At 43.2% G+C, this 25,930-nt stretch overlaps 1 protein-coding gene and 2 pseudogenes across 3 annotated transcripts in view; 2 read left to right on the forward strand and 1 right to left on the reverse strand.

Annotated features, from left to right (window-relative positions):
• The first annotated feature begins 7,902 nt into the window (after window positions 1-7,902).
• LOC309868916 (putative tetratricopeptide repeat protein 41 pseudogene) lies at window positions 7,903-8,924 on the forward strand (annotated as a pseudogene). Its single transcript, XR_014316489.1, has 2 exons — window positions 7,903-8,004; window positions 8,103-8,924. The product of XR_014316489.1 is annotated as a putative tetratricopeptide repeat protein 41 pseudogene (transcript).
• Window positions 8,925-10,337: 1,413 nt separating this feature from the next.
• The window catches only part of NT5DC3 (5'-nucleotidase domain containing 3), a 61,852-nt gene continuing 46,259 nt past the window's right edge, over window positions 10,338-25,930 (forward strand). The window contains exon 1 of the mRNA XM_082739102.1: window positions 10,338-10,628. Within this exon, the coding sequence (XP_082595228.1) occupies window positions 10,427-10,628 (202 nt within the window). The 5' untranslated portion in view covers window positions 10,338-10,426. The remainder of the gene's footprint in view (window positions 10,629-25,930) is intronic.
• LOC309868808 (small ribosomal subunit protein eS4 pseudogene) lies at window positions 24,889-25,685 on the reverse strand (annotated as a pseudogene). The gene has a single exon. The product of its transcript is annotated as a small ribosomal subunit protein eS4 pseudogene (transcript).

Here is a 25,930-nt window from a genome sequence, read left to right on the forward strand (position 1 = left end):
ACTTTGAAAGAAATGACCCAAATTGCATTTTAACCTATTGGAAACAATTGTCATCAATAGACTTTCCATATTTTGGTTTGGATTATAGATTAACGCTGATAAATTGCTAGCTTGGCACCTTCTTAGTCTTTTATTATTTTATTTGATCAACATACAAAATGCACAATAATCTTGCAAACTGAAAGATAGTGGGCTCCCAGCAAGGATAATTCAGATTTTAATTATAGCATTTTTATGCATGAGATTATAGTAAACACATATTAAGTGATAGATTTGTGAGGGGCAATAAATTCTATATTTTGTTTCCTCTTCTGATTATGGTTTTGTGAGGCACTTATTCAAAACTGAAATCTTTCCATGGAATATATCCTTTACAGCTTGTCTCTCCTTATTTCAATCCAGTTTCAAGACAAATCTTAACCTACTAAAATGGTTAATTCTGGAGATTTGAATACTACTCCTGGTGATGAAAAGAGGATTTTTGTGATTTGTGTTCCACACTACTTCTGACACAGAGCCATCCTCCTGTTCTCTTTTTCTGATAAGTGCTTTAAATCCGCCTTTTGAGAACTGATTTCAGTGGGAATGTGGCTTTTCATATTCCATTATGTCAAGCTGAGTGTTCTGTGCCGAATTGTTTATTTTGGAAGAAGTATGGTTAGATGAACTTTATGTTACTTCCCTCTCCCTGGGATTCTTTTAAAAAAGAAATGCCAACCATCTCAGTCAAATTTAGAAGGGAGAAATTAAACAAAAGCTCTAGTGGGTGACTTTCAGTAGGGTGAGTCAGTCCTCTCTCCTCATATGAGCATTTTTTTTAAATGCTCAGCTCAGCCACGGTCGTCTTCTCTACAGCAGTAGGTCCCCTACTCCAAAGGGTCAAGCAAGTGATACAGACAGACTGCCTTTTATTTTAACTTACACGTATAAATGTAATTATTTCCCCAAACTTTTAAATTTAGATACAAGACCTCCCCTTCCTTTCTTCCTTCCTTCCTTCTCTCCTTTGTTTCTTTCTTTCTTTCTTTCAATAATTAGGTCCTCTGATTGGAATGAGATGTCATCCTTCTCAAAATGCATCACCCACAATTTCCAGTTTTGGCTTCTGTAGGGTGAGACTTTAGACAATAGTGATGCAATCTGTGCCCGATCCTTCTAGACGGTTCCCTCTTTCTTCCCTCAACCTTTCACTATTGCCTTGTGCTGGAATTTGAAAGAATTTCAGAGCATTCAGCCTATTTTTCATAGAAAACAACTCTCCTTCATTTCACACTAAATATCTCATCAGTTTGTACTGTACTTAATTTAGTTACCAAGGTGAGACTAACAATCCAGTTGACTCTTGGTCACACTAGAACCCAGCAGCAAGGAACAGAAGTCTGCGGGCACAGCAGAGATGAGCCTCCTGGCTGCAGGCTCTGAGTGTGCCCTGGGCACCAGCCTGTCTTATTTTGCAGAGGAAATAGAGGGCCCTGGTTAATCCGGCAGACTCATGCATGTCTGTTAACAGGGTTTCTTTTCTACTTCTTCTGTAGATTTCATCTTATTTATTTATTTATTTATTTATTTATTTTTAAGGATTTTATTTATTAGAGAGAGAGAATATGAGCAGGGGGAGAATCAGAGGGAGAAGGAGAAGCAGACTCCCTGCTGAGCCTGGAACCTGACCCGGGGCTTGATCCCTGGACCGTGAGATCATGACCTGAGTCGAAGGCAGGTGTTTAACCGACTGAGCCACCCAGGTGCCCCAGGTTTTACCATTTTTTCAAAACGATTTTACTCATTTATTTGACAGACAGAGATCACAAGTAGGCAGAGAGGCACGTAGAGAGGGAGGGGAAAGTAGGCTCCCCGCTGAGCAGAGAGCCTGATGCGGGGCTTGATCCCAGGACCCTGAGGTCATGACCTGAGCTGAAGGCAGAGGCATTAACCCACTGAGCCACCCAGGCACCCCGGTTTCACCATTTTTAATGGGTTATAAGTTTATAAGTATTTTTGGTTGCAGGAGAATGTCTAATAGCCCTCATAAGCTTAGAACACTTTTTTTTTTTTTTGGAGAGAGAGCATGCAAGCTGGGGTGGATGGGGAGGGGCAGAGGGAGAGAGAGACCCTCAAGTAGGCTCCACACTAGTGTGTAGCCTGCCACGGAGCTCAATATCATGACCCTGAGATCATGACCTGAGCTGAAATCAGGAGTCAGACACCGAACCAACTGAGCCACTCAGGTGGCCCTCTGAGAACACTTTTTAACCTGGAAAGGACTCTAGAGATGACTCAGCTAATTTTAAAGCTGAGAAAATAGCAGATAGGTTATATACTTACCCTAGAACTACTGATCAGAGAATCCTGTTGATTAGATAATAACATCATAGGATCAGAAAGACCTAGTGGTATTCTAAACCCTTGCAGCTAGTAAGTAGTAGACTGAGGACTTGGAACCTAGTCTCTGACCCTCAATCCCATACTCTTTGTATCGTTTGTGGGCCCTAGGAGTTTGTACCCTTGTTGGGAAGATAAGCACATAAAAATAACTGACATCAGTGAGATGTGTGTTATGACAGATGTTGGTAGAGGGTATGGGGAGGCACATAAAAGAAGGAACAAGTAAGACTTTCCAGAAAAGGTGACTTGGCTGTGAGTCCTGACAGATGTTTGTCTGGTAAAGAAGGTGAGGAAAGCATTTCATTCAAGAAGAATCCACATGAACAAAGAAAGCTTCTGGGCATGGAGAATCCTGTCTACTATATTAAAGGGTTTGTCGGGGGAGCTGCTGTCGAATTTCCAGCACAAAGCATCCTGAATAGATTTATATTTTAGATATAATATTCTTATGCCTGAATGGAGGGTAGAACTGGTGAGAGGGAACTGGAAAGTCTCTTGGGTTAGACAAGGACTTTAGAAATGAGGAGAAAGAATGTATTTGAGATTTAGGAAGTAAATCCGACTGGGCTCTGTGTTTGATTGAATGTTAGAGGTGAGGAAAAGAGTAAGGTATCCCCCAGTTTATGATTCTACCGTAGGTCATTGCATCTTGGTAGATGAGGTTGTTGCCATTCCAGGATAGGAAGCACAGGTCAAGAGTTAGGGTGGGAGCCATGATGAGCTCATTTAGGGCATGTTGAGTTTGAATCTCATCTATGTGGATACATTCAGTAGGGACTAGGGCTCCTGAGTCTGGTGCTTAGGAGCTGGAAGAATGAGCTGGAGAAACAGATTTTGGAGTCCCTAGCATATGCTTGATGGCTCAACCTGGTTGAATGGTTGAAAGAGCTAATAAGAAGAATATAAGACAAGAAGATGGCAGGAGATAGAACTTGGAAGAATGCTAGTACTTAAAGGGTGGGCAGAGTGAAGAGTTGTACCAAAGATGAGGATGGGTTCTAGAGGTAGGCTGAGAATCAGTAATGTCATGGAAGCTGAGAAAGGAGAGGTCTGGCAACTGACCACCAGGTTGAGAGCAGACCATTGCAACACAGAGGTCACAGAGAGCCTTCGGTTTTGGTGGAGTGGTAGGGACAAAATCCCATGAAGGAGAGAACAATGACTTTGTTCCCTCTACCCCAAGGTGGGTTGTGCATAGGCCTTCGAATTGGTGGAGTGAACTCATGCAGCACTGAGGCAGACCATGAAAGGTTGCCGCTTGCCATCTGCATCTGGGTCCCTGTGAGCAGACTAGTCAGTGGTCTCGGTGAAAAGGGGTGGGGCGTATGACCCCTCCACCACCAAACGCATATCTACCCTCTTTTATTATTTCCTTCTGGGCAAAAACTGAAGGCCCATGGAGATAGCCAACTGCAACTTTCTACTTTATTTGAGACAATGATGGCTTTCTCCCTCCCCAATATGTTTGTAGACATTTATTGAAATAATGTGCAAACAGCTTAATTCTCAACCTGAAGGACTTCTCACAAAGAAACTTTAGACATAGCATAGCAAACATAGACATAGCAAACAAAGAAAGACTTTCAACAAAGAACTTCTAGATATTACATAATTCTCCTTCCTCATTACACATTTACAGCACATCTTCTGGGTGGAAAATAGAGATGGTGATTGGCTCCACTTCCTAGCCCATTCTGTCCCCACACAGCAGGGCAGTGGTGGGGGATTGGGGGTGGGGTTCACTGTTGGGCAGGGTCCACAGAGCCATTCAGGGAGACTTCCTGAGGACCTCCACCAACACCCGAGGTCTTCCTTGCTACCCGTTGATGACCACCTGCAGTGCAAATCTGGGCTGGGGAGAAAGTAAACACAGGCCTGGCATTGCGAAATCCTACCTATGAGGTAACCGCACATAGTAGAGGAAACACGCGGAACAAGCTTCAATTTCAGTAGAATAAAGACTAGAAAAGGTTGTACTTTAGAAGAATTCTTAAAAGGACTGAGGATTATCTTCAGATAAAATATCTTATTCTTTTTCCAGAGGAAATGGTAAAGATACCACTTAAAAAAAATATTAAGCAGTAAAAAAGTGTGTGTGTGTAGGGGAGGACTAGGAAAGCTTACCACTTAAAATCTGAGAACAGATTTTCAAGATAGTGGGTGGGACTGTCCCCCCCTCTTCTCACCTCTGATTCCCATTCCCTCCACAAGTTCACAATGGAGACTGTAACTGATGGTTCCTTCCTACCTATATTTTTATGGAAAAATCTAATAGGGAACCAATGCAGCAGGGAGAATGGTGTTCTCTTCACCCACTTCTAGAAGTTACGGTGCTTGAATCTCAGTAAATTGGCTTTGAAGCCCAGTTCTGCTGTTTTCTGGACATAACCTCCCTGAGTCTCAGTTGTCTTACTGACCCAAAGGGGAAAATAATGTCTGCTTATAGGGTTATTCTGAGGGTTGAATGAGAAGAGGTACACAGAGTAACCAACAGAATGCCCAATTAATGTTAGATTCCCTTCCCCTCCAGAATGAAGGGTTGAAGTGAGAAGAGGTTCAGCAATTTCTCTCCAGTTTAAATGAACCCATCCTGCCTTGTCTTCTCTGCTGGGTTGGGAGGGTGGGCCAGGCTGGGTATTGCTGCTGAGCTGGAACTCTAACCCCAAGGGAGGATGGGGTAGACTGGGGTTGGGCCTAAGGCAAGGATGTCCTTTCCTGGCAGCTACAATCAATGCTTGTTTCCAGAAAGAAAGAACTGGATTGTGTCTGAGGTCAAAGCTATAGATACAGGTCCAGAATGGATCCTGAGGGTAAAGGGGCCTGGGGAGCCAAGATGTTTGGCCAACAGGGAGTCTGAGGAACAGAAGCCTGAAAGGACCATGGAGGACCTTGTGTCCTCCACCTTGTGTGGAGGACTGTTGTCTGTGTGACAACTCAGAACCTTTTAAAGGGCCTGGGGCAGAATGAACATTCTGTGCGGCGTGGTTATTGGCCTCCAGAGGATCTCTGAGAATGGGTTCTTGTTCAGCTGCCACATGAGACATTCTGGCTTCCTTCTCCACTTTATCTTGTGAGGCTAGTTAAGGCCAGTGCAGTGTGGTTGTCTTGAACAGGGTAATTCACAAGTACACTCTGCTGTGCTAGATTGGGCCAACTGGGAACATCATAGGGAGTTATGAAAATAATTCAAAAAAAGGCAAAATAGCCACAGATTGCTAAGCAGAGCCAATAGCTACAACTCCCTACCAGATTTTGAGACCTGGGTTATGACTCATGAAGCAGAGAGACAGAGAGAGGACATTTCTGCAAGCAGAAGACACCAGCTGGTCCTCAGAAGAAGAACATTCCAGTATGAGGGAAGGGGCGGTTTAGTACCATAGTCGAGGACAAGGGCTTGGGGATGAGGATTGTTCTACCATGAACTGGACAGTTCTATCATGAACTGGAGCAAGTTACTTCTTTCAGTTTTCTCCTCTTGAAAAGATGATGGATATGCACCATAAACTCTCTGGAAGGACACGTGTTTGAGGAGAAAACTGCATAGTTGGGGACTGAGATGGGGGAGAGACTTTCTACTTTATATCTTTATATATTTTAATTTTGAACCATGTGGATGTGTATCCTATTAAAAACCTAAATGAGAAAAAAAAAAAAGACAAGTGATAATAGTTTATGGCTTACAGAATTACACAGGCCTGACAGATGACAATCACTCACGTAATTTACAGTTGTTACTATTATTATTAATACAAGGACACTGGCTGGGCCATCTGCCAGTGGTTTTCACCATGATATGCCTCTTTTTAAGATTTTATTTTTATTTATTTGAGAGAGAGAGAGAGAGAGAGAGAGCACATAGGCAGGTGGAGGGGCAGAGGGAGAAGCAGACTCCCTGCTGAGTAGGGAGCCTTATGTGGGACTCAATCCCAGGACCCTGAGATCATGACCCAAGCCAAAGGGAGACACTTAACTGACTGAGCTCACCCTAATATACTTGGTGTAGTCTCTTTGCCATATATCCAGATTGGCCCTATATGCACTGGCCTTCCATTATGTTTATAACCAGGGGTATAAATTCAGCTTCTTAAAGCAGCCACGTAAATGGATAAAATGAATTAAATGAGTACCACTAGTAAATTAGGTTGTAAAATATATATGTGTATATTTTTACTTTTAACACATTTTAGAGAATTATATTAAATTATTGACAGTGGCACCTGGCACTGTATAATGAACACCTACAGACCTTTACCTTTCACTAGTTGTTAACATTTTGCTTGCATTCTTTCGTAAACACAGGCACACACACATATATATATATATACACACCATTTGAATGTTAGTTGCTGATATGTCACATCTGTGTTTTCCAAGTACGAGGACAATCCCCCACGTGACCACAATACAATGCTCAAAGCTAGAAAATTTATGTGTGTAAACCTGGTGATTCACAGACCTGTACCCCTGGGGATAAAAATATATGTTTATAAACCATAAGTGACTCTTAATCTCACAAAACAAACTGAGGGTTGCTGGGGGGAGGGGGTTTGGGAGAAGGGGGTGGGATTATGGACATTGGGGAGGGTATGTGCTTTGGTGAGTGCTGTGAAGTGTGTAAACCTGGTGATTCACAGACCTGTACCCCTGGGGATAAAAATATATGTTTATAAAAAATAAAAAAATTAAAAAAAAACTAAAAAAAATTTTTTTTTTTTTAAAGATTTTATTTATTTATTTGACAGAGAGAAATCACAAGTAGATGGAGAGGCAGGCAGAGAGAGAGGAAGGGAAGCAGGCTCCCTGCTGAGCAGAGAGCCCGATGCGGGACTCGATCCCAGGATCCTGAGATCATGACCTGAGCCGAAGGCAGCGGCTTAACCCACTGAGCCACCCAGGTGCCCCTTTAAAAAAGAGACAAAAAGCTAGAAAATTTAACCAAAGCAAAAGGCTATTTTTCTAATGTGCAGTTTAGATTTCCATGTCCCCGAGTGTTCTAGTAAATGTTCTTTATAGTCACTTGTTTTCTGATCCAGAATCCTGTGTTAGATCTTCCATTGTATTTGGTTGTCTTCTTTTAGTCTAGAACTTTAAGTAGGCTTGTTTTGTTTTCTCATGGTATTGACATTTTTGAAGAGTCGAGGTCAGGTTCTGCTTTACCCTCCCCGCCTCAGTGTCCTTCAATTTGTATCTGACTATTTCCTTATAACTAGACTTAGGTTAAATTCTTAGGCAGGAATACTACAAAAGATGATGTTCTGATGCCATCATTTTTTTTTTTTTTAAACCCCGAATGCTCCATGAATTTGTGTGTCATCCTTGTGTAGGGGGTCATGCTAAATCTTCTCCGTATCATTCCAATTTTAATATCTATGCTGCCAAAGTAAGCACCCAATGCCATGTTGTATAATTTTTTTCCCTACCCTTCTCTTTTACATATGTGAAACTAGGAGTGATTTTTAAAAATTCTAATATTTTTATTTTCAAATATCCAGCAGGTCAGTTATTGGTCAGTGACTCTGGTCATCACGTCATCACTGAAGCAGTGGGCTATTTGTACAGATCGCTTGATTTAAGGGCGACCTACCTGGGATCTTCTCATTCATCAATCCATGGAATCCTGCAGTGAGTTTCTGTTCTGTGTCTCAACAAGAAAAGTGCTTCTGGTTATTCACCTTAGATATGTGACCTCTTGACAATTTTTTTTTTTTAATCTTTTGCAGGCTGCTGAGGGAAATTGAATGGATCAGAAGTAGGAGATGTTGGTCTCAAGGCATGAACCGGCAGTTTTCTGAGGTTTCCAGAAATGGCATCTCATTATGGGACCACTTGCTTAAATTAAACTACCACAGTGCTCAAAGTTCTAATACAGTGAGCTCTGCAATATGCATGAACACAGATAAGCTACAGAGAGCTAAAAGCATGGACTTGGCAACTCATACAATTTCAGATAAATCAAAATGTGCTTCCGGAAAAGGGAAAAAGGTCTTGAGACCCATTATTTCCGTTTCTATTGAGAAGATCCCACAGAAGACACAAAATAATCTTGAGCTATGGAATGGCCCAGAGAAAGAAGCTTCACTGAAAAAGCAAGATTATTCCTCTAAGATCTTATCTTTGGGTAAAATGGATGGTGTCATTAAGTTTTCACGGCAAAGGATCTTGTCAACTAAAGGCAAGAGTGAAAAAGGCCAAATCACCACAATTTACAGGCATCCCTTGGTAGTAGGATCTTTTAATACAAACAATCCCTGGCAATCCATATCTGAGTTCATATCAGAAAAGTGGCTTTTTCATAGCCCAGACTACAGTTCAGTTTCCCAGAAGAGTTGTTTTGAGGGAAGACCTCAGTTTGAAAACAAATTGTTGAAGACCTCACATGATACTAATAAAGTATAAAAATTATCATGGGCTTTTTGTGTCTGTAATTTCTTTTTAGCTGTCTTTGTTTAGAACTCTTTGAGGAGATATTTTCTTTTATAACTCTTAGAGGTGATGATAAAGTCTAGGGTTTTGATCTTTTTTAGATCTCTAAAATGTTGTAATAGAGCTTAGCTAAAAAGAACAATTTTGATGTGATTCACATTTGTATGGTAGGTAGAAGAATGTTGCTCTTACAGGGTTCCGTGTCTAAAAATATGCTAAAGCAGTGCTATTAAAGTTCTAATTATGTTACAATTATGTTGCTATAGTTTATTTTGGATTTATGAATTGATTTTCCATGTAAAAATTTATTATTGCAAGCACCAACACTTTTTTTTAATGAAACCTGAGTAAGAAAAGATAAATTGGAATAGACCAAAACCGCAAAGTAAGTTTAGTGTCCCAGAGTCCATGGGTTTGATATCTGTTTTAAACGTAACAAGTGCCTCTCACCAGTGATTTTTTACCCATTAACTGTTAAGGATTACTTATTGATTACCTCATCACTCAACTAAATCCTACATACTATGTTAGGAAGCCAAACGGGAGAATGGACTCAGCTGTATGACTTCAGGATAATTAGTTCACTTCTCTTCGCCTCAGTTTCATTAGTTATAAAATGTTAGAAATCCCAGCGCCTGCTTTTCAGGATTGCCGAGAGGATTGCATTAGATAATGCACACAGCGAGCCTTTAATGAACAGTAGTTGTTCTCTGTAACGGTCTAACTCAGAGGCCACCTTGTTCCAGGAAGCATCCTCCCACCCCTCCAGCCCACAATTTAAACATACGCGAACGCTTGGGTTGTTTTAAATCGTGGCCTATTTCACACACGGCAGGCAGTGTGGTCTCCCAGGCCGTGTGCCAGCTTGGAGAGTTTTCCCTGCCCTCCACAGGACACCCTGCTCATCGGTAACCACAGTAACCAAGAGCTTGGGAAGTCCTCTCCGTTCAAGGATTCTCAGCCGGGTTCTGGGTGGGCAGCATCGGTCTTGCCTGCAGCAGCCAAGTCGGCTTCAGCCACACAGAAATGTCGCATGCGGGGGTTACTGTTTGTTTTTGGCGGAACCACAATGCACAGGACAGGTGCCGCCTCGCAGATCTGGAGGAAGACAGGTGCACCGCCCCTGTGAGCGCGAGCCAGAGCCGGAGGAGCAGGGTGGCGGTGTCCTGACCGCCTCCCTCTCCAGCCAGGAATCCCTGGAGGGGCACTGTCCTTTTAGGTTCTGCAGTGGGCTGGGGCGGGTGAAGAAGATGACCTTCAAACACATCAGCCCACATATGGGACCTGGCCCAGTTGGTCCCTTACGGGAGGCACTGGAAAGATCTAAGCCCGGGGATCCAGGGTCTTCCCAGACCGGCCCCTGCGCCCGTCTTTCGCCGGGCAGAGCCCGGCCCCGACGCCTGTCTGGTAGGACTGGGCCCCGCCCATGTCCCCGCCCCGCGCCGGAGAGGCCCCGCCTCCTCCCCGCCTCCGCGGTGGCTCCGCCCCCGAGGCGGCCAAAAGGGCGGGCCGCGCCGCCGCCACGTGCTCCGACGCAGGGAGCTGCCAGCCAGCGGTCTGAGCGCAGGCGGAGCCCTGGCGTCCTGCTCCGGCTGCCACTCGCAGCAGGGCGGCGGCAAGCATGGCCACGGCGGCGGCCGTGGCGGTGGCCCGTGGGGCCGGGGCGAGGGCGGCGGCGGCCCTGTGGGGCGGCTGCGGGAGTGTGGCCCGGGGGCGGCCGCGCGCGGGCCCCGCACGGACCTTGTGCACAGCCCCTGGGACGGCCCCGGACATGAAAGGCTACTTGTGGGAGCGCTACCGGGAGGCGAAGAGGAGCGCGGACGGTGAGTGCGGCGGCGCCCGCGGAACCTCCGGTCCCTGGGGGCCTGTCGCGGGCGGTCGGCGGGGAAGCGGGCGGCCTCCGACCCGCGCCGGCCGCGCTGCTGACCTCTAGGGCACTCTAATCGTGACCCTCGGTCGCCCTCAGTTCCAGCTGCGGCGACATCTCTGCAGTGCGATTCCGGGAAACGCGGAAAAATGCACCTCCAGAAACTTTATAAATTTGCTTTCTCCTGTCGGGAAAGCAGTTTTATAAATTCTTGCGATTTTTAACCAGAAATGCGCATCGGAAGCGCTTTGGTCTCCATCGCTTGGGAGACAGCGGCCCCCACGCACACCGTTAGGTATTGTTAGTAACCCGCAGTAATAATAGAAACAGCCGGAGTCCGGCAGGCGGCGAGTTCCTCCGGAGCTGAGCTGCCAGGCAGGTGGCAGTGGCTGGAGTTGATTTTCCTTTTTTTTTTTTTTTTTGGTTCTGTTTCTTGTGTGTGGTTTCGGTTTGTTTAGTTTTCTGCTGTGTTTGAAATAGGAGAGGTCCCAAGTTGACAGTGTTCTGAGTTGTGTACTAACTTAATTGAGGAGGGAGTTCCAGGGAGTGACTCCTTAGTTGCCAGGGGAACATAAAATCAACTTGGTTCTGTGGTCAGTAAGGGAGATCGGCAGAGGCAGAAAGAGGCCTCGATAAATAATAGGGCCAGGCACACCGACTGTCTGCTTGAATTTTAATATCTACCAGGGAATATTTGTGCCACATCTGTAGATGGGAAAAGCAAGACTCAAGTTTAAGGAACCTGGCCAAGGTCACACCTTGACCTGGGGTCTTGTCTCCGCCCCTAACCCTCCGTCCTGTTTCCTGTGCTGCCCTACCTGCCTGGTGCTGCTGCTTTCAAGGAAGATTTAGAATTGAAATATTTGTACTGTTGCTGGGAGTGAGGTGGGGTGGAGATAGCAAGTGGTGATAAGAAGACGATTTGGTGGGAGATCACATTTGGTAGGATCACATTTTCAGTCTTCTGGCCAGAAGTCAGTTTAATGAAAGAAAGCAAGGAGTTCTTTTCACCAACTGGGATACTTTTCTGAGGGAACTCAAAGAGGCTAGCAATGCAGACTTCTGTGAAATAGCGCTTTTTAGTTTTCCTTTGCTCAGAGTTAAAATGTGTACCGTTTTTTGAAGTAGTTGTGTGGTAACGGTGGAAAGAAGACTGGCTTTGCAGATGCTGGAAATGGCAGATCTTAGATGAAAGAAATATAGAACATCTACCTCAGCTTTAAGACTTGAAAGACTTAAATTTTTTTTTTTTTTAAGATTTTATTTATTTATTTGAGAGAGAGGGCTCGTGGGCATGGAAGGGGGTAAGGGCCGAGGCAGAGGGAAAATCAGGCTCCTGACTGAGGAGGGAGCCAGATGGGGGACTCAGTCCCGGGTGTCTGCAATCATGACCTGAGCGGAAGGCAGATTCTCAACTGACTGAGCCACCCAGATGTCCCGCAAGACATTTTTTAATTACGATAATTGCTTATTTACATGCAGTTGTAAAAATTAATACAGGGCGATCTGGGATACCCTTTACCCAGTTTCTCCCAGTGGTAACATTTTGCCAAACAATGATGTATTCTCTCAAGCAGTGTATTGATACTGACCCATTTCACAGATCTTAGAGTCCTCTGCTACTCCTTTACTTGTGTTTGCCTATTTAGTTCTATACAGTTTTATCATATGTATGTTCAAGCATCCAGCTCTACGGGCAAGATACAGAATAGATCTTTACAAGGATCTCCCACATTAGCTATAGAGCCACACCCCTGCTGCTTTGTGTAGTCTCTGGGAAATTATCTGTTCTCCATTTCAGAAGTGTTCTGTAGAAGGAATCATGGAGTATGTGACCTTTTGGAATTGGCTTTTGAGACTGAGCATAATTCTCTGCAGAGCTGTCCGGGTGGTTATCTGTATTGTATCCATAGTGCGTTTTTTAATTGCTGAGTAGCGTTCCATGGAGGGCATGTACCACAGTTTAACCATTCTTTTTTGTTTTGTTTTTTTAAACTACGGTGAACCACTTAACTATGCTTCACACACTAAGGGATATCTGGATTGCTCCCAGTTTTTGATTATTATTAGTCTGCTGTAAACATTTGTGTATTGGTTTTTCTGTGAACACATGTTTTCATTTCTCTAAATGCCATTGTTCAGTTGCATGGTAACTGTATGTTTAGTTTTATAAGAAACTTCAGGCCGCGTGGTCGCCATTCTTTGTGAAGCTTCAGTTTCATCATCTGTAAAATGGGATGCCGGTAGTACCGCGTTACAGGGTTTGATGAGGAATGAATGAATCCATCCATGCAAGGTGTGTAGAAGGTGGGTGAGACAGTGGAAGTGTTGGGTGAGAAAGATGAGCATTGGGCCAGAGTTTGGGTTTTGGGGTGTGATAATTAGAGTGAAATTTGGGGTATGACAGCTCGGAGGAGATTTTGGAGACTTAATTACCTCTGTGAGCTCAGGTGCAGGTTACTTTTCTCTCTGACCTCAGTCTCCTCACTAGTAACCTGGGATAATGTGGGGATTTTCAGCACGGGCTTAGCACCCAGCAGATGGACAGTATTTAGTAGCTATTATTATTAGTTACTAAATAACTTACAGTTTTAGACAAATGTTTAGTGAGGGGTGGAGGTGGGTTATTTAGCTCTAGGGTCTAGGTTCCTAGACCTAGAGGTCAGCTTGGGGGAGTGCTAAACTTGACCAAGACACCTGATCTCTCTAGCTTCGGTGTCTCTCTCTGTAGAATGAGGCCACTGGACTAAAGACTGTGTAAGCCTTTTCAGGTGTTACAGGCCTGTGAAGCAGGTATTCTGTGTGTCCTGTTCCCATCTTCATGCCCCCAGTGCATACTCGCGAGGTTCCTGTCTCACCCCTGAGAACACAGAGACTTTCATTTGGCTTTTCTTTCCTTTTTCACCCTGTCTGGGGCTGCAGCATCCCTATTGGCCCTTCCTGAAGACTGTAAGAGTATATACATCCCCGCTTGCATGGGTTTGTTCAAGAATTTATTCAGCACTTAGCCATGGACTTAAAGGCTGTTGATTCAGACAGGCAGGTCTGAGAGTGAGGGGCCCACAGAGGGTGAGTCCCTGCCTGCACCAACTGTGGGACTGCCGTCACATGGATGGGGAGACTGATAACAGATAAGTGACAGCCAGCTTGGGGGGAAAAAGAGACCCCAAGGGCTTTGCCATTGAGCAGGTGGCTGTTCAGGTACACAGGGGATGCGGAGAAGTGCTAGGAGCTGATACCTGAACTGTGTCTGTAGGAATGAGAGGTCAGAAAAAATACAATAATCAATCAAAAACATGTAGGTTTTTTTTTTTTTTTTTTTTTTCAGTTTAGAAGAGAAGAAAAAATTGTTTTTTCTCATTTTTAGTTATTGCTTTCTGGTCATTGGATGTCTTGCCTAATCCAAACAATCTGCTCAGGTGTCTTCTCCTGGAAGGGTCTCCCAGAATGCAGCCTGTTCAGGGAAGAGATGAGTTTTACCCTTTCTCTCCTGCACCCCTCCCCCCTTTTAATTTTATTTTAATTTATTTTTTTATATTTTTATTTCTTATTTTTTTTAAGAGTGAGAGAGCACGTGCATGAGTGGGGTGGGGGGGGAGGGACAGAGGGAGAGAGCGAATCCCACGCAGCCTCCTGCCTGACATAAGGCTTAATCTCATGACCCTGAGATCATGACCTGAGCTGAAATAAAAGATGGACGCTTAATGCACTGAGCTACCCACGTGCCCCAGCTCCACTTTTTAAAGGTTTTTTTAAAAAATAAACTTTATTTTTTAGATCAATTTTAGATTTTGATTTCTCTAAATCATATCCCAGTTTCCCCTATAATTAACCTCTTGTATGACTAAGGTAATTTATCACAGTTAGTGAACCAATATCAGTACCTTGTATGTATCAGTGTTAACTAAAATCCATATTTAAGTCAGATTCCCCAAGTTTTTAACCTAATGTCCTTTCTGCTCCAGGATTGCTCCCAGAATAGCACACTACATTTAGTCCTCCTGCTTCCTTGGGCTCCTCTTGGCTTTGATGGTTTCTCTGAGTGTCCCTGTGTTTGATCACCTTGACATTTTTGAGGAGACATGGTCACATATTTTGTAGAATGTCCCTCATTTGGAATCTCTTCCTTTTTTTTTTTTTTTTTAACTTGAAGAATTTTGGAAGTATAATATTTATGCATCTTGTGTCCGACGTAGCTCACAGGAAAGGGTTTTCTTATATTTGGGGGAAAAAAATTCTGGTTTATAACCTCTAGCAGAGTTTTCCTGGAGAACCATGGTTCTCAGCTGGAGTCAGGGGTGGGGGGGCATTTGGCAATGTCAGGAGACCTGTTTGATTGCCACAGCTGGGGCCCAGGGGGTGCTGCTGACTTCTAATGTGTGGAGGTCTAGATGCTGCTAGATAGTCTGTAATGCACAGAACAGTCTGTAATGGACATGCGCAACAAAGAATAATCCAGCCCCAAATGTCAGTAATGCCAAGTTTGGGAAACCTTGTCCAAAAATGGGGAATTCTAAGCAATCCTGTGTGATGATAATTTAAAGGGATGGAGATTGTTGTGTTGGTCTGTCATTGCTCATTATGCTGCACCTTGTGCCCGTCCGTCTTTGAACTTAATCCTTGACTTGCCGTGTGTGCTCATCAGATAGCCTGCTCTGTGAGGTGCACAATGGAAGCATTGCTGCTTGCCTGGGCCGGGGGTGGGGATGGTACTCCAGTCAGGCATTTGGATAACTAGAGCCTTCCCCCTGCCAGGCCCCCCACTGCCCCCCCCCCCCCCCACCTTAGACATCATCGCAGAGCCTGGTCTGTTTAGAATGTTGGGCGGCTTAGCTGGGGCTGTGAAGGGTATTAACTTGGTGGAAAAAAGTATGGAGATTAGTGTGAAGTGTTAGAAGCTTTTACAGGGTGTTGAAGGATTTATTCAGAGTTCTTGGTTGAGAGTGTTTGATTCTTATTCAGCAATTATGTATTTAGTGAGGACTATATGTGGGACAGTGATATAAGCTTAGTTTATAGAGAATAAACATAAAATGCAAATCCTTCCCTCAAGGAACTGTAGTGGGTTAAGGAAACACCTTAATGAGGTAATTTTAAGATGAGACCAGTGTTTCTTAGACTGTGTTCCACCAATTTCTGAGAAATGTGGTTAAGGAAATGTTGAAAATATATGTTAAAAAAGTTTTTTTTTTTTTTTTTAAACAGGTAGGCTTATCAGATTCTTTAAAATGCATGAACCTCCGAAAAGGAGGATATAGGTGTAGCACTCCCCAAATAAATTTGACTGTAGAACCCCTTTTTGGAGGTAATAGTTCAAAATAAATGTTCTAAGGATTATACTTGGGAGGTTCAAATAATAGGTATAACAAGATTATATGTATATTAATAACACCCAGAGGTGCTTAATTGTACAACCTTATGCTTTTTCTTTGTAACAGGGATATAGAATAAATGGAGTCAGGGTCTCTTTGACAATCTGGGGAAAGCTGTGTGTTCTGTGTTTAGGAAAATATGCAGATTTGACAGTTACACACAATGTAAGCGCACACAGACTCTTTCGTGAATGGTTTCAGGCGGTTTCTGTAACATCTCAGCTTCATCTGGTGAGCCCAGCGCCCATCGAACCCTCTGTTACCTTATGAGAGAGCGTGAAGGACCGCCTTGGGTGGGAGGCTGATGGGAGGACTCAGCAGGGACTATCTTCTGGGTTAAAATTTGCATAGAAGATCAAGAAGTCTGGCATGCCTGGGTGGCTCCGTGGGTTAAAGCCTCTGCCTTTGGCTCAGGTCATGATCCCAGGGTCCTGGGATCGAGCCCCGCATCGGGCTCTCTGCTCAGTGGGGAGCCTGCTTCCCTTCCTCTCTCTCTGCCTGCCTCTCTGCCTACTTGTGATCTCTGTCTGTCAAATAAATAAATAAAATCTTAAAAAAAGAAAGAAAGAAAGAAAAAAAAAGATAAAGAAGCCTTGACTGGAGCAAGACATGTTTTTGGCCTGACTTTTACCTTTGAATGTTGAGATTTTCTGTAACTTGTGGAGGTGGCGGGGTGATCCGTCAGGAAGGTGCAGGGAGTAGTGATCTAGAATTCATTGTCCTCATTCACCGGGGCATCCCGGGTAGCATGAAGAGGAAGCGAAAGAAGATAAAATGTAAAAAGATTAAATGATACTTATGTTGCCAGCTTTTGAAGGAAAGTAGAATCTTGAAAATTTGAGTAGTTCTGTAACTGTGAGGCACATCAGAATTATCTGGGGAGCTTGTTTAAACATGGAGACTCCGAGGCCCTGGCTCTGGGGATTCTGATTCCTTAGGTGCGGAGCATGGGCCGAGGAAGCTGTATTGTTCCTGGGCTTAGAAACCAGTCTTTCGTTGAACTCTTGAAGAAATGTGGAAGCACACATGTATCTTCTGTATTTTAGAGTTGTTCTTTTGGATCTTGGTTTCCAGCAATCAGGTAGATTAGATAGATAGTTTAAAAATCTCTTTTGTATAGAATGTGCTGGAAAAATGACAAAGAATATTCTTTGAATGTGTAACTGACCTTCGAAAAACTGAAGTAAAATGGCAGGGACTAAAACCGAAGGGTGGTGAACAGCTCTGAAGGTGTTGCGGGAGCATTTGTGGGGTTTTGTTAGCTGTGCCTGCTGAGAGGGGAACACACACACACACACACACACACACACACACACACACACACACATTCTGTCTCTCTCTTTGTCTTTCTCTGTTTCCCTGTCTGTCTTTGTGTCTCTCTCTCTGAATCTCTTATAACTCCAGACCCACAGAGAGCTACCTTCCACGTAGGAAGACAATAGGGAAACGTGTCTGCCTTGGTCTCTGCTCTACATATTTCCCTGTGTGTGGGAGGCTGTGGAAGTCCTGTGTGACCTTGTACTCACAGGCTAGTTCTCTCATGGGTTTGGGTTTGAATTTAGTCTGCTTGCCTGGTCTGGTTATCTCAAGGTGAGAAGTTAACTAAAAGTGGTCCCAAGGTGATACTGTCTGGGATTCTTTTTTTTTTTTTTTAAAGATTTTATTTATTTATTTGACAGAGAGAAATTACAAGTACACTGAGAGGCAGGCAGAGAGAGAGAGAGAGAAGGAAGCAGGCTCCCTGCTGAGCAGAGAGCCCAATGCGGGACTCAATCCCAGGACCCTGAGATCATGAGCTGAGCCGAAGGCAGCGGCTTAACCCACTGAGCCACCCAGGCGCCCCATGTCTGGGATTCTTGATAGAAGCAAATATAAACTCCCCCTGTGTGGCTAGACCTTCAACCTGGGCCGGAATGGAGAGCAAAGATATTGATAGACATGTGAGGAAATCCAATAAATATTGGCAGTATAGAAATCAGGTCAAAAGAGAGTAGAAGAGAGGAGGTAAAAGAACAGGGAAAAAGCAGGAGGTATAAAATGTGGTGGTGGAAGTCTTTCCAGATATATCAGTCATCACCGTAAACTCAGATTTAAAGATGGATTGTCAGTTCAGATATAAGACAAAATCTACCTGCATGCTGTTGGAAGACATTCACCCCAAAACAAAGATGTAGAAAGGTTGGAATTAATGGGAAAAGAGATTTTGGGCAAATGCCAACTAAAGAAACCCAGCAGGTGTTAATATCAAACAAATACTGAAATGATACTGAAAGAAAATAATGTTTACTCTAGGAGAGCTGCAAACTATAGTTCATGGGCCAGATCTGGCTTGCTCTTTTTGTATATTAAATTTCATTGGAACATAGCCACATCCATTCATTTCCATATGTTTGGTGGGGGAGGTGCTCCTTCTGTGCTATGAGGCCAGAGTTGGGTAGAATGTATGGTCCGTGGACACAGCTCAGATTCTTTGCAGACAGTGTATGTTGTCTCCTGAACAAGAGCTGACTCTCACAAAAACAATCCAGAGAATGTCTATATATAAAAAAGACAACAAATAAGTTGCAGTTGCAAGTCGATTTTTAAAGATTTGAAAACACATGAAAGATACTATAGATCACATACAGGGATACACACGTATGTGCTAAAAGTCTAAAATGTAGGAAAATGATGAACACCAGAGTCAGGGTAGTGGTTACCTCTTTGGTGGAAGGAGAATGCAGGTGAAGATTTAAGAAGTTTGTTTCCTAAATTGGATGGTGGGAATTATAGGTGTTTTTGTGTTTATCTTTATACCTTTCTGTATGTCTTAAACATCTCAAGATGTATTCTTTTGTCTAGGTATATGATATTGATGATCCTGTGACCACAGGAAAAAGCAGCAAAAAAGATTTCAGGGAGAAACGTTCCACATAATAATTTTCACATTTTCAGGTAGGAAAGAAATTCCTAAAATAGGGAGAGAACCAAAGGACCCCTTAGAAGTCATAGAATCCAGTCCTTTGCTGGGAAAATGGAATCCCTTTTTCCATGGCTCTTATTAGTGGCCATCTGGCATCTGCTTGAATTTGCCATATGAGCACAGGCTGCCAATTTTATTTTGGATGGCTTGAGTCACAGAGAGTAATTCTAATTCCTCTCCCATATGCTCTCTGTTTAAATGGCGATCATGCATCATCACTGCCCCTCCCCTTTGACTTCATTACTTTGGAAGCTCGCCTTCGTCTTCAGTCCGGTTTGTTGATAGCTCTTGGAAAGTGAACTGTTCCGTACTGAGGACAGGAAGCTGCTTGTAGTCCGACTGGCTCCAAGCGAGGGGCGCCGCCAGCCCTGCCCTGCTTGGCCTGGTACTTCTGTGGGAACACCTAGAATCCAAGGCTGGGTTCATTTACGTGTGAAGTTCCCTTTCCATCAGGTCCCGACTTTGTCATTTCTATATTGACACGATGCATTTTAGATGAGGATAAAAGAGGGGAAAAAAGCCTCTCCTCCAATTTTGTTTTTGAAGATTTTATTTATTTTTTGACAGAGAGAGGATGTGTGAGAGAGAGAACACAAGGGGGCTGGGCAGAGGGAGAGGAAGAAGCAGACTCCCTGCTGAACAGAGAGCCTGATGTAGGACTGAGATCAGGACCTGGGCTGAACAGAGAGCCTGATGTAGGGCCCTGAGATCAGGACCTGGGCTGAAGGCAGATGCTTAATGGACCGAGCCAGCCGTGACTTTCCTCCCGAACTTCTTTGTGCGCCTGTCATACATTATTAGCAAGTGCTTAGGAGAAAAAAGGTAATATTTTCTTTTATTTTTTAAGTTAGATACTGCATGTTTTAGTTAAGTGAGAAAGAGAGGCTAGCTGACTAATCAGCTGAGTACGAGATTTTTGTACTTCTGTGGGTTAGTCCTTACCTTTGGGAAATCCATCTTTTTCAGTTTACTAGGGTTTTGAGGAACTGTTTTATATATATATATATATATATATATATATACACACACACACACATATATATATGTATAAAGATTTTATTTTTTTATTTGACAGAGAGAGAGCACAAAGAGGCAGAGAGGCAGGCAGATAGAGAGGGAGAAGCAGACTCCCTGCTGAGCAGAGAGCCCGATGCAGGGCTCAGTAGTAGGACCCTAAGATCATGATCTAAGCCAAAAGCAGAGGCTTAACCCACTGAGCCACCCAGGTGCCCCGGAACTGTTTTATATTAAGTGTATTTGTAAGATACATAAGCCTGATTAAAATTTTAATTTCATTAGAGACGTTAACTCTCTAATGTAACTCTGGTGGTTACAGGGATGTCCCTTTTGGGTAGGAACACCTACTTGAGAAACATGATTACTGTCAGTATCAGAGTGTTGTCTGAGTATCCGTTTTCTTTAACAGTAGTTTTTGAGTATTGTCTGTGTGCTGGTTACTGTAACTGTAGCAATGGGCAAGGCAGGCGTAGCCTGAGTAGCAATTTTCCAGCGTTTTGCTCACAGGACTCCTTAATACCCTTAAAATTCTTGAAGATCCCAGTGTTTTCCGGTTTACATAGATTATACCGATAGTGACTGTATTAGAAATTTAAAAATGAGAGACTTAAAACAGGTATTCCCCACTTCATTTAAAATAATAATAAATCTGTTAGCTGCTAATGTAAATGAGACACTTTTTGAAAGGTAACTATTTTCTGAAATCAAAGAACTTGAGAAGAATTCTTGGTTTCACGTTTTTGTAAATTTCTGCAATGTCTCAATTAACAGAGATGTCTGGAGTCTCATCTGATTCTGTGTTCAGACAACCGAGTTGTGAGACCTCATGTAGCCTCTCACTGTCAATTGGTGAGGGAATAAGAGTGAAAGAGGCAAATAATCTCTTTATTAAATTCTTAACTAATTCTTTGATACATTGCTGCAAATGTAGTGACTTAAAACTACACAGATCAGTTACAGTTTTGGAGGTCACAAGTCTGAAATGGTTCTCACCAGGGTAACATCAGGGTGTTGGCAGAACTTTGTTCCTTTCTGGAAGCTCTAGTGGAGAATGTTTTCTTGCCTTTTGCGGTTTCTAAAAGCTTCCTGCATTCTTTGGTTCATGGCCCCTTTCATTTTCAAAGCCAGCAATTTAAAAATGAAGTTGGAGCCTTTTTCACATAACATCACTCTGATGCTGAATCTTCTGCCTTCCTTTTCTACACTTAACCTTTATGCCTAGGGCCCCCAGGTAAACTAGCTTAATCTCTGTCTTGAAGTCTGCTGTTTAACAGCTGCAACCTTAATTCCCCTCTGCCATGTAAAGGTAACATACACATTTTAGAAATTAGGATGTGGATGTCCTAACCCACAGTATTCTGCCTGTCATCTTTAAGCAGTATTATAAAAAGAGTTTGACCCTCAGAGATCCCATGAAAGAGTCTGAGTATGTGGTTTCTGGGATTTGCCAGTTTAGGGAAAATATTAGTTGGAATGATGAGGAAAGGAGAGGTGACAGATATTTATGGGTCACCTGCTGTGTGCTAGGTACTCTGCCAGGCATTCGACCCACATTTTATTGTTCGATAACTGTGCCATCTGGGCTTACTTAACTTTCCAGCCTTTTTCTCCCCTGCAAACAGGGGGTAGCAGTGTTTTCCTTAGGATGTTCTCATGACCAGTCGTCAAGACAACAAGAAGTACCCACTGGACAGTATGTAGAAGGCATTGATAATTATTCCTTTTCTATGTCCTTAATACTTTAAAGAAAATTCTTGATAGCTTGCCTAGTGTTTGACCTTTTGATATGGCCAAATTTTCTAAGAAGTTTCTTCCATGAAACACATGGACTTTTCTTTTGAGCAGTTAAGTTTTGTTCTTGTTTTGTTGAAGTAGGCTCCACCCTCGGTGAGGGACTTGAACTCATGACCCTGAGCTAGAGAGTCATGTGCTCTCCCACTGAGCCAGCCAGGCGCTCCTAAGTTTGTTTCTTATTGAATGACTTCAGATTAGGTGTGATTGTATTTCACATGTAATCAGATGTGGTTTTGTTTTTTGAACTTTAGGAAGCAGGATGGATTTCTACAGAGCAGTCAAAATTACAGATATTATTTACAGAATAATATGTGGTTTTAGCTTTTTGGTAGGAGTAGTGTAAATGTCATGCATTGTTAATTATTCAGATGAGTAATAGTATTTGTCACGGATTGCTGTTCCTGGAGATGATGCCAAGTGTCTGAAGTAAAGGAAGAATGAAAGCTGCTTTTTAGATTTGTAGATAAAAATGACTTTTGGGATGCCACCTCCTCTGGAGAGGGCAGCTGTGCCAAGTTTCTTCTCCACTTGGCATCTTGCCATTTCTTGGCCTGTGATGTCGTTCACCACAGAGCTAGTGCTTTATTATTTACTCACTTACAGTCCCTGCACGGTTCTCTGTGTGGTGCCTGGCACATAGTAGGTGTACAGGAAGTGCTTACTGAAAAAAATTCCTGAGGATCAGGTAAGTGGGAAAACCAGTTTACCAAAATTCTATGTGCTGTGTGATCTCATTTACAGAAAAGTCTAGAAAAGGCAAACAAGTCTGGTCAAAAGCAGAACAGCAGTTGCCTGGGGGTGGTCTGTGGTCAAGGGGGGAGGGTGGGTGGGTGGAATTCAGAGGGCATGAGGAAATATTTGGGGATATTAGATACACTTATTATCTTTTTTGGGATGGTGGCTTTGTAGGTGAATACGTATGTCAGACCTCATCAAACTGTGTACTTTATGTGTGATTTCTTATATGTCATTGCACCTTAATAAAGCTATCCAGTAAAGACAAAGAAATAAGAGAAGGACTCTGGGTTAGATTGGCTTGAAGGAAGGTTCCTCCCATAGGAGTGAGAACAGTGTGACACAGGGTGAATCTGGTGTTCTATCCTGGACCTCCTGGTGCGGCTGGAGGGGGTGCTGCAGGGTCCCAGAAGAACGCAGGATTTGTGTGTTTCAAGGTGGGGAAGGGTCATTTCTTATCTAAGCGTTGGGTTGTGCTGGGCAGGTAACCCTATAATGTTCACCTTCGTAGTGAAAAGGATATCTTGATCACTTGGTACTTTGTCTCTGCATCTATTGGACTGATGCAGAAGTAAAGGGCTTTATAGTCGAATGGCTTTTGGAGAAACTGGAGATCCTGGAGATGGTATTTTCTGGCTAAAAATAGTTGGATTCAAATCTCTAAGGTCTAATAGTAGCGCTGCTTTGAATCATCTGTCTCAGTCACGTTGTTTGCTCTACACTTTCTTCCCTTACTGTAACTAATTAGTAGAAAGGCTGTCAAGTGGTCACAACCATATACAATCACGTTTGTTGCCAAGAACCATAACATTCTAAATGTTAACATGAAATTTGCATTATGGTCACATTGCTCCCAACACGTTGATTGTGTTAGGACAGATTCGCATTTTTCAGACAGGTGTCAATAGAACTGGCTGTCTTTGCCCAAGCCTTGCTGACACAAGGATGTTGCAACTTGACACAAGTGAAGTTTGCTAAGATAAAATCCTCTAAGGTAATTGTCTTTTCCTTATCATTGTCCTTGGCAATTACAAGTGAGAAGTTCAATGTTTATAATCTGGTCATAGAACTTTGAGTTCACTTGCTGTGGAGATGGTGGAGGACATGTAAGTATGGCTTCAACTTAGGCACAAAAAATTCCTCTTTTTTTTTCATGTATTTTTAATCAATCTATACACCTACTTTAAAAAAAAAGAATTATTCATTTTAGAAAGAAAAGAGTGCATGCGTGAATGGGGGGAGGGGCAAAGGGAGAGGGAGAGAGAATCTGAAGTAGACTGCCTGCTGAGCTTGGAGCCCATTGTGGGGCTTAGTCTCGTGAGCCTGAGATCATGACCTGAGCCAAAACCAAGAGTTGTATGCTTAACTGATTGAACCACTCAGGTGTCTCTATATATGTGTATATATATGTTGTTTAAAGATTTTATTTTATTTTTTCAGTGTTCCAAGATTCATTGTTTATGTACCACACCCAGTGCTCCATGCAATACGTGCCCTCCTTAAAACCTACCACTAACTTCACCTAACCCCTCACCCCTCTCCCCTCCAAAACCCTCAGTTTGCTTCTCAGAGTCCACAGTCTCTCATGCCTTGTCTCCCCCTCCGATTTCCCCCAGCTCCCTTCTCCTCTCCATCTCCTCATGTCCTCAGCATAATCTCTTCCAGTCCCGTCCATGTTGCTACAAAAGTTGGTTATTCATCCTTTCTGATGGAGGCATAATACTCCATAGTGTATATGGACCATATCTTCTTTATCCATTCGTCTGTTGAAGGACATCTTGGCTCTTTCCACAGTTTGGCGACCGTGGCCATTGCTGCTATGAATATTGGGGTGTAGATGACCCTTCTTTTCACTACATCTGTATCATTGGGGTAAATACCCAGTAGTGCAATTGCAGGGTCATAGGGAAGCTCTGTTTTTAATTTCTTAAGGAATCTCCATCCTGTTTTCCAAAGTGGCTGCACCAACTTGCATTCCCACCAACAGTGTAAGAGGATTCCTCTTTCTCCATATCCTCTCCAACACTTGTTGTTTACTATCTCATTAATTTTGGCTCTTCTAACTGGTAAAGGTGGTATCTCAATTTGGTTTTGATTTGAATCTCCCTGATGGCTAATGATGATGAACATTTTTTAAACGTGTCTGTTAGCCATTTGTATGTCTTCTTTGGAGAAGTGTCTGTTCATGTCTTCTGCCCATTTTTTGACATGATTATCTGTTTTATTTATTTATTTATTTATTTATTTATTTATTTATTTTAAATCGTGCTGTATGACCTTTAATTAGGTATAAAGACTTCCAATCACTTCACCTAGGGACCATTCTACCCGCTGCTCTATTTGCCTGCCAGTCTCTTGTCTCTCTCTTCAGCAATGGTGAGGCGGATACCCTTTCCACGGGGAAGAGAAATCCATGGTTTGTTGCCTTTGCCAATAACAAAAATGTTGGAGAGTTGGGTGGCAAAGCTGTTGCCATTGGCATCTTTCACGTGAACCACATCAAATGAACCAGGGTGTCTCTCTGTGTTGGTGATCACACCAGTTCTTCCCAGGTTAGCACCCCCAGTCACCATACACAGATTACCAGTGTCAAACTTGACGAGATCAGTAATCTTTCCGGTTTCCAAATCAATCTGAATGGTGTCATTGACCTTGATGAGGGGATCAGGATAGCGGATGGTGCGAGCATCATGAGTCACCAGATGGGGGATTCCTTTTGTCCCCACAAAGATCTTTCTTACTTTGCACAACTTGTACTTGGCCTCCTCGAGTGTAATCCAATGAACGGCAAAGCGACCCTTGGTATCATAGATCAGACAGAAATTCTCTCCGGTCTTGTCAATGCTGATGACATCCATAAAACCAGCAGGGTATGTTATATCAGTTTGGACCTTGCCATCAATCTTAATAAAACGCTGCATACAGATCTTTACTTCATCTCCTGTTAGGGCATACTTAAGTCTGTTCCTTAAGAAAATGATGAGAGGGAGACACTCTCTCAGCTTATGGGGACCAGTAGATGGGCAAGGAGCAAACACACCAGTCAGTTTATCCAGCATCCAATGCTTTGGAGCTGCTACACGCTTCAGATGTTTCTTGGGACCACGAGCCATGGCTGCGCTAGGAACGAAAAGAGCGATTTCTGGTTTTTTGAGTGTTGAGTTTAAGGAGTTCTTTATAGATCTTGGATATCAGCCTTTTGTAGTGTCATTGTGAATATCTTCTCCCATTCTGTGGGTTGCCTCTTTGTTTTCTTGACTGTTTCTTTTGCTTTGCAGAAGCTAGCTTTTGAGCTTGATGAAGTCTCAAAAGTTCATTTTCTCTTTTGTTTCCTTTGCCTTTGGAGACATGTCTTGAAAGAATTGCTGTGGCTGATGT

This window comes from Mustela nivalis (assembly GCF_964662115.1).
Source record: "Mustela nivalis genome assembly, chromosome: 7".
NCBI lineage: Eukaryota > Metazoa > Chordata > Mammalia > Carnivora > Mustelidae > Mustela > Mustela nivalis.